We start from the raw sequence: 12,500 nt of genomic DNA on the forward strand, positions 1-12,500 counted from the left end.
CTATTTTTCAGTTCACCTCTAATGTGTATCACTTCCTAGAGGAAAAACAATATTTAATAGGAGTATTTTTGGACTTATCCAAAGCTTTCGATACTTTGAATCACAAAATTTTGCTAAACAAACTGAACCACTATGGCGTTAGAGGTATTCCTCTAAAACTAATTGAAAATTACTTGAGCAATAGGTTACAATCTGTATATTGCAATTTCACACATTCTTCCTTCAGGGCAATTAACAAGGGTGTACCGCAAGGTTCTATATTAGGACCAACTCTTTTCCTCATTTATATAAATGATATTGTCAATGTTAGTTCCAAATTCAAATACACTATATATGCTGATGATACAAATTTACTGTTAAACAACTCAAATATTAACAATCTTCACACAGATTTGGCTACAGAATTAAGAAAAATTTATCATTGGACTAAAATAAATAGTTTGAGCTTAAATATTGCAAAACAAATTACATACTGTTCCAAAATCGCTCTGTACATCATGAGTTTCCCCCTGTTACTATTGCAGGAAACACATTGAACAGAGTAGAATTCACAAAATTTTGGGTGTCTATATAGATGAAAATATTAATTGGAATAAACAGATTTCTTTTGTTACAAATAAATTATCAAGGATGTGTGGTATTTTGTTTAGAGTTCGTAATAGTCTCACAATTGAATCACTCACTAGTATTTATTACACCCTCTGTTATCCCCACCTCACCTATTGCGTAGCAATCTGGGCGTGTACTTGGCAGTCTTTCATTAAGAAAATAACTATTGCTCAAAATAAAATATTTAGATGTGTTTTCATTTGAATAGGTTTGAATCAACACGCAACATATATAATGAACACAATTTTCTTACTTTTTCAAATATTCATAAACATTTCCTATTGTTAAGTATTTATAAGTACTTTACACAATATTCTGGAGCTCAACCTTTCAAATTGGTACAGACATCATACAATATTCGGGGTAATAATGTCAATCTCATGTGCCCGCAATTCAGAACGACTCTTTTAAACATAGTGTATTATGCTCCGGTCCACAAATATGGAATTCATTACCTTTTCAAATAAAAACACTTCTTTATAATGATAACTTGTCCACTTTTAAAAATCTTTGAAGACATACTTGTATAACTGCCAAAATACATGATATTCTAAATTTAACATTTAAATGCAAAACAAACATTTCTATCTAAGATTTTCCCTTCCTCTTTGCCTTTACCATGTATAACAAACAGATTTTTATAGATGTATTTTCTAATGTGGTATTGTAGTATGCGGTGTTAATTTCCTTTCGTGTTAGGTTTAGTCTTATTTACTTTTCATTTACTGGTATTATAATTATAACATTGTGTTATTATTAACATTATTATTATTATTATTATTATTATTATTATTGTTATTGTTATTATGATTATTATTATTGTAATTATTACTATTATTAATATTATTATTATTATCATTATTATTATCATTATTACTGTAATTATTATTATTACTATTATTATTTATAGCGATGGTAATGGTAGTAATGGTATTACTGTTATTACTATTATTATTTTCATTATTATTATCATCATTGATCATTTTTGCATTTGCAGTATGTTTATTGTGATTTGCTTAACTTAGCTTTATTCTTGTCATTATTAAATATAGTTGTTATTATTACTATTCTAGTTACCTAAATCATTCTTTAGGCAATTTACCTAAAATATTGCCAATTGGTGTTGGTGTAAACAATAATCATAGTTATGTACAGAAATGTGACTGTCGGGAAGCTTCGGCTTGACAGTCTGCCATTTTTTTTTCTTTTGTAAATATATCTTTCTCAAATGTATTTATGCTAATGGGCAATAAACCTTTACTTACTTATTTACTTACTTACTTACACTTGGTCTTTATTCCTTGCCTTCACAAGAATCACATTTATCACCACCACCACCACCACCACCACCACAATCTTATTTTTTTTTTTAACATTCATTAATTGCTTCCACTTAAATTATCGACATATTAAATAATGACTACTTCTTTTCATTCTTTTACCTTTCCTTCTCCTTCCTCTCCTTTCTCCTTCCCTATTCCTTCCTTTCTCCTTTCCATTCCATTCCCTTGTTTTGTTTTATCTTTCGTTCTCCTTTCTCTTTCTTTTCTATTTCCTTACTTTACCTCCTACCCTTCTTTCTTCATTCTTTTCCTTCTCCTTCCATTAATTTTCTCTTTCCCTATTCCTTCCTTTCTTCTTTCCATTCCATTTCCTTGTTTTTTTTATCTTTCGTCTCCTTACCCTTTCTTTACCTCTTCCCTTTCTTTCGTCTATTCTTTTCCTTCTCCTTCTCCTTCCTCTCCTTTTCCTCTTCCCTATTCTCTCCTTTCTCCTTTCCATTCCATTCCCTTGTTCTTTTTATCTTTCGTTCTCCTTCTCTTTTTTGTCCTATTCCCTTATTTTACCTCCTCCCTTTCTTTCTTTATTCTTTTCCTTCTCCTTCCTCTCCTTTTCCTCTTCCCTGTTCCTTCCTATTTCATTTCCATTCCATTCCATTGTTCCTTTTATCTTTTGTTCTCATTCCCCTTTCTTTTCTATTTCCTTACTTTGACTCCTCTCTTCCCTACATTTCTTTTTCCCTCTCTCTCCCTACGCCTCACCTGTACTAAACTGACACCTCCAAATACCTGTCCTACGCAGACTTATCCAATTAATTAGCCCAGACCATATTTAGCACTTCCCTCCGGTGCTATTCTCTCTTCGTGACAAATACACTCGATGGAAAACAGGTAATCTATCATAGTTGGTTAATTGATTAGTGTCTTTTGTTTTATCTTTCATTTTTTCTTGTGTTGAAATGATCCAGCGGAAATTAATCAACAGGTGAGAATAGCCGTGGGAAAAAAAATGCTACATAAAAGGTAATATGGTAAGTTATAAGAGCAGGTTTCTCTCTCTCTCTCTCTCTCTCTCTCTCTCTCTCTCTCTCTCTCTCTCTCTCCACTCAGCACAGTCTTCCTTTTCTCCCAATCCTCTCTGTGTTTCATTCCTTCCGTTCTCCTTTTAGCTCTTTCATTCCTCCATTACTGACTTCCCACCTTCCCTCTTCTCTCTTCCTCTTCGCCTCCCACGACACAGTCTTCCATTTAATCCCTTCCTTTCTCTTCTACCTTTAGCTCTTCCATTCTTCCATTGCTCTCTTGCTTCTATTCTGTTATCTCTTCTTTTTACTTTTCTGTCCCTTACACCTATTCTCCATTCCCAACTCCTCCGTATCTTCTCTTTCTCTCCTCTTTATCTTTTCTTCATTTCCCTTTTCTCTAACCCATTACTCCTTCAATTAAATCATTTAATTAATTTTCATTCCAATCCTTTTTTGCAAAACGAATCTTTCATTTCTATTCCACTCCATTAAATCGATTCTTCCAGCAATCTCCTTTTTGACCAACTCAAATTTTTCTTTTTTCTTTCACCTCTCCCTCTCATCTATAATATCAGTCATTCTTTTTTTTTCCATATTTTTAAACCCCATATTCTGAAACACTTCCGAGCTACACCTTCACTATTTTCAGAGAGTTTTAGTTGAAGTGACACGGGATTTTAAGGACGTTTTACAATTCTAGTGACATGTTAACAAGTTTTCTGCATTATCAAAAGAAAAAAATATTCCTTAAAACTCAGCTAATCGTTTCTGTGGTCTTTCAAAATGATCGCGATAAGAGAAGGAAGCGTTTCTAAATATGGCGCATCTCATCCCATCCTTCCTTGCACTCCCGCGAACGCAAGACAAAACCAGGTCGGGCAGTGTGACTTTCAATGTTCGGGGTATTCTGTTGGTGGCCAGCGCACTTCCACACCATCGTCGTCCCGCCTCGACCAGTGGGGTTTGCATTTGGATGAGAAAATTGCTTTTGCATCATTTTCGCGTGCATTTGCGAGGCTTTCATGCGGATCCAGAAAACAAAGAGGGGAGTTATTAAATTGCAGTTCAGCGCAAAATAGGTTTATTCTCACAGACAGGAACACAATCGCGCGGTGACCCAATTGCTAGCCCACCCACGCCCACACCCACACCCACAGTCCAGGCGCGGCACTCATGTGGGTCACGTCACCAGCCTGACCTCACACGCCGACTGACAAGCAGGCTACACACACACACACACACACACACACACACACACACACACACACACACACACACACACACACACACACACACACACACACACACACACACACACACACACACACACAATTTGATGCCTCCCAGAATTCATTTCAGCCAATATTCCCATAGTCTGGCAGTCTTCCCCAATACTCCACTACTGCTGCACACTCCCCAGCAACACCACAGCCTCCCGCCATCACCAAACCCTGCCGACTTCATCACAACCACCTCCTACCCTCCCAACACCATCATAACATTCCCTTACACATTCCAACACCACCACGACGCTCCTATCATCATTATTTCATTCTTAGCATCCATCCTTAGCATCCAAAAACTCAACCAAATTGATGATGATTAACCTTTTCAGTACTGGAACGCAATTTTACATTAAGTTTTGGGAGTGATTAGACGATTTTATTTACATTAGAAGGGTCTATGGAAGTCAAAAGAATAATGGCCAGAGTCATAAGTTTCTGAAGCTGTATAAAATCGCCAAATAGTAACCAGGATGAATATGAAAACGCTTCCTGGTACTAAAGGGGTTAAACTTTTCACCACTATTTTGAGACTAGCACCTCAGTAGACCATTACTTTGACCTCCTTACCTAAAAACACAAAATTCAATTCCTCACAGCATAAACATCACCACCACTCCTTTTCTTACCTGGGGATGTACAAGATTCTCTCGGCCACCACAAAACCCACAGTGAAGAAGAGGTTTGTGGCAGGGAGGAATGGGAGGACTAGAAGGGACATGCCGAGCAGCACAGCCTTCCCCTCGCGTCCCTGGGGAGAAAGAGGAAGGGAGAAAGAGGGGAAATTAGAGAAATCCCTGCAGGTACATATGCAGTATATATACATAAATGAGCTTCAGAGAGGAAGGTTCCAAACGTAAAAATGGATGATGGGGATATATGAGATGAAGTAATGGTTAAATGGACTGGAAGATGAAGATATGATAGTAACAGGGAGGGTGTGGAGGGAGAGGGAGCAACCAAATGGTAGATAGCAGTGAGTGTGGAATAAAATAAATGAAAAACCAACAGTGAAAAAAAAATGAGGGATGTGGAGGAAATTGTGAACTCTCGTGAATCTGAATGAAAAATGTGAAATGAAACGGAAATGAAGGTTGGAAAAGAATGTATGAAAAATAGGGTAGCCAGTGCCAAGATATATAAGCAAATGAATACAATGGAAAAGAGAAAAGAAAAGGCAAAAACTAGGAGAGGAAAAAAAATGAAGGTCTGTAAGTCATTAAATTACTATAAGGGGAACAAATGAAAAAATAGAGAAAAAGGTACAGGGAAAGGAAAATGACCAGGAATCATTAGGAGAATATAAGGAAAAATCAAAGAAAACGAGGAAAATATTGAGAGCATGAGTCTTCAAACTAATGCATGGATTAAAAAAAAATAAAAAGAAGAAAAATACAAGAAAAAAAGACGAATTAACGAGTTAGCATAGAAGAACAAGCAGATGTAAGAAAACAGGTACGTAAAAAGGAAAAATGAATAATCTCTTTAAACTAATACATAATAAAAGAAAAATAGAAGAAAAAAATCAGTTTGAAAAATAAATATCTGAGCCAAAAAAAATAAATAAATAAATAAAAATAACAGGACAAAAGGAATCTTGAAACTAATATATAATGGAGAAAAATACAAGAAAAAATGAGTATGGAAAATAAGAGAAGAAAAACAATAACAACAGAAACAGGGACAATTAAAGAGTATAGAAATCTTGAAACTAATACATAATAGAATATAAATAGAAGAAAAAAAAAGATTAGGTAGATAAAAATGAAAAAAAAATGAAACATAAATAAGCGAGTCAGTCTTCCAATTCAAACACGAGTGGAAAAAAAAAACGAGAAAAAAAAAATGGAGTATGGAAGTAAATGATTGAGTACAGAGTCATCAAACACACTCACGGATGGCAATAGACAGATAATTACACAGACACGCAGATTGATAGACATTTAATTACTACATGAGTGATGGGTGAAAATTTGCCGTTTTTTCCCCCGCTTACTTCCTGAGAACGCGAGCAGGTGATGATGACCTACGGGAGTGCATGACTGATGGTGAATAGGTGAGCTCGGAATAACTGGTGGATATGTGTAATGATAGTGACAGGCAGAATGGTTAATTAATTACGGCCTGTTTTACTTAGGTTTCCATAATTATTTTTGATAATTTATGTCTGTCTGTCTGTCTGTCTGTCTGTCTGTCTCTCTCTCTCTCTCTCTCTCTCTCTCTCTCTCTCTCTCTCTCTCTCTCTCTCTGCTCCTGTACATCTCTTTTTCCTTCTTTTTCACACGCACTATGTTCACACGCACTTCTTTTCTATACTCGCTTTCTCTCTCTCTCTCTCTCTCTCTCTCTCTCTCTCTCTCTCTCTGCTCCGTGACCTTATCCATTGCCTGTCTGACTGTTCCTGCAACGTAAATCTGGTTTGATGGTCATTTCTTTTCGTTATGAGGATTCTGTGACTAATAACACAGCGCAACAAACCATCAAGATAAACATAAATGAATAAGTACAATAAGATACAGAAAATCAATACAACACAACAATGCAACACGTTCATAGCACACTAGCACTGATTTAACTAACTTTACACTGGACTAATTGACTTCTGCAACTCTGTACTACAACATCCACCACACACATGACACACACACTTACTAACACTAGCACTGAATTAACTACCTTTACACTGGATTAATTGACTTGCCACCTATACTCTGCTACACTGTACTACATCCACCACACACATGACACACACACTTACTAACACTAGCACTGAATTAACTACCTTTACACTGAACTTGCCACCTATATTCTGCAACACTAAACTATATCCACCACCCACAAGACACACACACTTACTAAACATCTTCTCTCTACACTCCCACTACTCTCTTTACCAACACACACCATGCTCTAACTTAACACCATTGAACTATAACTTTAACCCACAAACATAATAACCATCCCTTACTTACCTCCCATTCATAGGAGGAAAACTAACATGAAAATAAAAACATAAAGAAAAAAAAGTGAAGGAAAACAATACCAAAATAGTTAATGAATTAAATACACACACAATAAAGTAAACATAAAAAGTAATCCAATCCCACAAATACATCAAGCATCTCTTCTCTACCTCCCATACATACACTCCCTCTACTCCCTCTACCAACACACCCCATCCTTAACCTCCACCACTCTAATATACCTTTACCCCACAAACATATTAACCATCCCTTATCTACCTCCATTACCTACACTTCCTCTACTTCTACCAAAACACACCACTCTACTTCCAAAGGCCATAAATCTCCCATCTGTCTTGTACCTACCTTCAGAACACAGCCAGCCCGGAGTAGCAGCAGGAGAGCAGCGTAGAAGAGGAGCGAGGCCAAGTTTCTAGGGTCATCTGGTGAGGTGATGAGAGGCACGGAACCCATCTGCCAATCATGAGCTAAAGCGAGGGGACACAGCAGCAGCCACGCGTTGAAGGCTGGCAGATACCAAAACGTGAGCACCCTGACGGAGGAAGAGGGAGGTTTGTGAGTGTCTGAGTGTGTGAGTGTGTGCCTGCGTGCGAGTGCGTGGAGTGTGGAGAATACCAATGGACGGATGGAGGGAGGAAGGAAGGCGCGAGGAAGTTGCGACATGTACGTGAACGGACGGAGGGCTTCGAGTGTTGTGAGCATACGAAAGCAAGGAAGGAGGGAAGGAAGGAAGGAAATAGGGAAGGAGAGAAGGAAGGATGGGATGAGGAAGGTCTGATCTGTGTACCACGAGAACAGAGGTAGAAAAAGCAGTTTCGAAATGTGTGAAAAGAAGGAAGGAAGGAAGGAGTGAGGGAGGTTTGAGATGGACGTGAAGGAAAGAGGAGACAAGCATACGAAGGAAAAGAAAAAAGATAGGAAGGTTATGAGTGAGGGATGTTTGAGATGGACGTGAAGGAAAGAGGAGACAAACATAAGAAAGAAAAGAAAGAAGGTAGGAAGGAATGAGTGAGGGAGGTGTGAGGTGGACGAAAGACAAGAAAGAATGGAAGGAAATCAGGAAAGAGAAATGAAAAAAAACTGAGAAAGAGGAGGAGGAGGAGGAGGTGGAGGAAGACAAGTGTACTGACCATTGCAATGAAAGGAGAACATGAAAATCACGCAAAAAATGACGTTTCTCGAAGCATCCCATTAAAATGAAAAAAAATAACGTATAAATTAAGGGAGAATCAATTAACAGTATGTAGAAAGAAAAAAAAAAATACAGCGTTGAAATCATGGAAAATCTTGATACATAAGAAAAATTAAGAATATAATGAAAAAAAAAGTTTGATGAGACAGAAAAGTCACAAGCAAAAGATAGAAAAATGAAAAAAAAAATACAGAGATGAAAAAGTAAAGGTAATGAAGAGAAAATAAAGAGCGAGGAGAAGGAAGGATTGGTTTGTGGGGGGGGGGGAGAGGGACATGGGACGAAATGGAAAGGGGAAAAAACGGAGATAACGTAAACAAAATAAAGATGGAAGTGATAAAAGGGTTAGAACGAGGCGGAAAAATGGCTGGTGGGGAGATGATGGTGATGAGAGAGAGAGAGAGAGAGAGAGAGAGAGAGAGAGAGAGAGAGAGAGAGAGAGAGAGAGAGAGAGAGAGAGAGAGAGAGAGAGAGAGAGAGAGAGAGAGAGAGTGTTTGGCAGGCAGTGGACAATATATGAATGATAAAAAAAAAAAACTGTATAACCACTGCATGCTGTGGCCCAGAAAAGAGGGAGAGGGAGAGGGAGAGGGAGAGGGAGAGGGAGAGGGAGAGTGAGAGGAAGAGACAGCGAATGGTAAAGGTGAAGACTAGAACAACAAATGCACGTTCTCAGAAAAATGAAAAAAATAAATAAATAAAAACAAAGGAATAAAAAATGAGTGAATGAAATATTTGAAAAAAAAAAAAAAACATGACTCTCTCTCTCTCTCTCTCTCTCTCTCTCTCTCTCTCTCTCGGAACATTTAGAAGATGGAATATGAATGCAAGATGACTCATTAGAAAATCCTCCTCTTCCTCTTCCTCTTCCTCCTCCTCCTCCTCCTCCTCCTCCTCCTCCTCCTCCTCCTCCTTCTTTTCCTCCTCTTGTATCTCCTCTCTCACGTCACTCTTACAAATTCGCGTTTCTTTCACTCACATAAATTTACATAAAAAGAAAAAAAAAAAAAAACTAATCTTCTGTGTCTCTGCAAAATGTTTATGTTATTTCACGTTGATATTTGTGCTTATGTTTTTCTCGTTGGCTTTTATCTTTCTTCTGCCTCGAATTTGCTTCCTCTAACTTGCTTCTTATCTCTTTGTTTTCCTTCCCTTTGGTCCTTGTTTTCATTTCCACCTTTTGGTTAATTAGTAAGGAAAGATGAGGCTGCACAGAGAGAGAGAGAGAGAGAGAGAGAGAGAGAGAGAGAGAGAGAGAGAGAGAGAGAGAGAGAGAGAGAGAGAGAGAGAGAGAGAGAGAGAGAGAGAGAGAGAGAGAGAGAGAGAGAGAGAGAGAGAGAGAGAGAGAGAGAGAGAGAGAGAGAGAGAGAGAGAGAGAGAGAGAGAGTAGAGGGAAAATCGATAAACTGTGGCTTAATGTCCAAATCGATAAACTGTGGCTTAATTAATGGTGATGGTGATGGTGGTGATAGAGGTGGTGGTGGTGGTGGTGGTGGTGGTGGTGGTGGTAGTGGTGGTTGCTAATCTTGCAGGAAAATAGGAAACCTCTCATTTTCTCCCTCTAACATTTTATTTTTCTTCCTTCCTGAGCAGAACCAATACGGGGAGGACGAAAGAAGCATCTCTCTCTCTCTCTCTCTCTCTCTCTCTCTCTCTCTCTAAGGACACCAAAGATTCCAAAAAAAGAAAGATATGAAGAACTAAACATTACGCAAAAGATGAAAGGAAGACAGAATGAAAAAAACAATAAAACAGTAAGGAATAGGAAAGTAAAAATAAAGGCATAAAAGAAAATCAGACAGTAAGTAACATGAATAGGAAGCCTCAACAAGGAAGTGCACTGAAGACAACCGACAACCTTGCTCTAAAAATAACTTGTTAGACGAACATACACACTCGCTCGCTTTACGTGCTTTGTTCTTGAAAACTTCCTTGAAAAATGCTTATCTTTCCCTTTACATTCCCCCACCACCTCCTTTCCCCTTCCCTTACCGATACACACCCTCCCCGTTTACCCCCCTTCCCTCTCCCGCCACTGCGTCTTCCTCCTCCAACTTCTTCCCTTCAAGGTCTCGTATTCAGAAACGATTAGCTCTTACCAGGTTTATTTTCAAAGGCCACAAAGATGATTAGCCGTTCTTTCAAGAGTGTATTTTCGTGGTATTAATGTAGAAATCTTATTAATCTGTCACTAGAATCACAAAACACTCTTAGAAACACGTGTCACTTCATTTAAAGCCTGCAGAAAGTAGTGGAAATGGTGCTCAGTCCTTTGTGAATGTGGTTCAAGACCAGGCGAGGCGTCACAGCTTCCACTAATAGTATTCCGTTTCATCTTGACACAGCTCAGCCTCGCCACACTTCCCCTGCCTGCTCGTTACTCTGGGACGTCTGATAATCTACTTCCATCACGTCACCTTGGTAATCATATCCACTAGTAAGTTTTTATTTTTAAATAACTATTTTTTCAATACTATAACCAGAATCGCGGACACTTACTACTGTAAAAAAAATAGAAATTTCCCCGAAAATCTTGTTGAAAAGCAGTACACGTAGAGATAAAGACGAAGCGACACTGAGAATACGGTCTCTTGTCATTGGTGCCTCGGGTAAAGTCGCCAGTAAGTCACCCACCGCGCTTGAGGTCATCGCTTCCTGAACAGAGAGCTCCAGTAAATTCCTTCAGCAACCCTCGACCCACGCCGGCCAGAAGTCAAAGCGACACGCGCAACTCTGGACGTTTCAATGCACTGCTGAATAATTCCACGACACTCTGAGGAATATTGGCGACCTTCCTTTGTTGCATGAGACTTTACGTTCAATGTTGCGTCAGGCAGTGGAGGTAAAGGCGAAAGAATACCTGTTATTTTTAACTTTTTTGTCAAGTTATAGAAAGTGTCTCTCTGTCTGTCTGTCTGTCTGTCTGTCTCTCTCTCTCTCTCTCTCTCTCTCTCTCTCTCTCTCTCTCTCTCTCTCTCTCTCTCTCTCTCGAGAGAGAGAGAGAGAGAGAGAGAGAGAGAGAGAGAGAGAACCCATCACTGACAGTTTGCATCTTTAATGGACAGCTGTAAGATGGCACGGCAGTCCAATTTTAACAGACGCTTATGGGTTCGATTTCTCACTCCGATGTTGCGTGTCACTCCACAGACGCGTCGATTCAGTGGTGCTTTCAATTATGTTTCTTGCTTCACAACTTTTACCGATATATATATTTTTTGGTGGGTTTGTATTTTTTCATGACGAAAGAAAGTCACATGCGCGCATACATATAAACTTTGACTTCTCTCTCTCTCTCTCTCTCTCTCTCTCTCTCTCTAACAGTCACATGCGTGCACACATACACGTAAACTCTGATTCTCTTTCTCTCTTTCTTTCTCTCAATCACATGTGCGTACAAATACACGTAAACTCTTATTCTCTCTCTCTCTCTCTCTCTCTCTCTCTCTCTCTCTCTCTCTCTCTCTCTCTCTCTCTCTCTCTCTCTCTCTCTCTCTCGTTCGTAATTTGATTTCTCACAACAACGTCACGCGGGTCTTTGTGCACAAGAAAATCTTTACGAAAACGCGTGGAAAATAAATCACAGCCAGCACTTCCCCCTCTTCCTGACTGAGAAAATGCTTAAGAATCTCTGGACAATCGTTCCTCCGTTCCTCCTTGACAGAAAACGTTAAAAAATAATAATAAATAAATAAAAGTCATAGGAACTCCATCAAAGTTATCGGCACACTTTATGTATTCACTTGATTGATAAAAGAGTTCCTGCTCCTTTGTTTTTCTATTGTTTTTGCTCTCTTTTTTATTGTCAGAATTTTGGGGGGAGTTGATATAACGTATGTACATTGCCTGTTTATTGTTAAAGCCTTGCCGAATCATTTTGGAGGAGGAGGAGGAGGAGGAGGAGGAGGAGGAGGAGGAGGAAGAGGAAGAGGAAGAGGAAGAGGAAGAAGAAGAAGAAGAAGAAGAAGAAGAAGAAGAAGAAGAAGAAGAAGAAGAAGAAGGAGGAGGAGGAGGAGGAAGAGGAGGAGGAGGAGGAAGAGAAGAAGAAGAAGAAGAGGAAGAGGAAGAGGAAGAGGAAGAGGAGAAGGAGGAGGAGGAGGAAGAAAAGAGGATAATAAATGGAAAGAACC

The 12,500-nt window shown here is 38.7% G+C and overlaps 1 protein-coding gene across 1 annotated transcript in view; it reads right to left on the reverse strand.

The window, feature by feature from the left end:
• LOC123506121 (protein O-mannosyl-transferase TMTC1-like) overlaps positions 1-12,500 on the reverse strand; it is a 209,155-nt gene that overhangs the window by 48,760 nt on the left and 147,895 nt on the right. The window contains exons 8-9 of the mRNA XM_045258009.1: positions 7,527-7,713; positions 4,827-4,948 (exon numbers count right to left, since the gene is read on the reverse strand). Coding sequence (XP_045113944.1) covers positions 4,827-4,948; positions 7,527-7,713 — 309 coding nt within the window. The remainder of the gene's footprint in view (positions 1-4,826; positions 4,949-7,526; positions 7,714-12,500) is intronic.

The sequence above is a fragment of the Portunus trituberculatus genome, chromosome 19, assembly GCF_017591435.1.
Source record: "Portunus trituberculatus isolate SZX2019 chromosome 19, ASM1759143v1, whole genome shotgun sequence".
NCBI lineage: Eukaryota > Metazoa > Arthropoda > Malacostraca > Decapoda > Portunidae > Portunus > Portunus trituberculatus.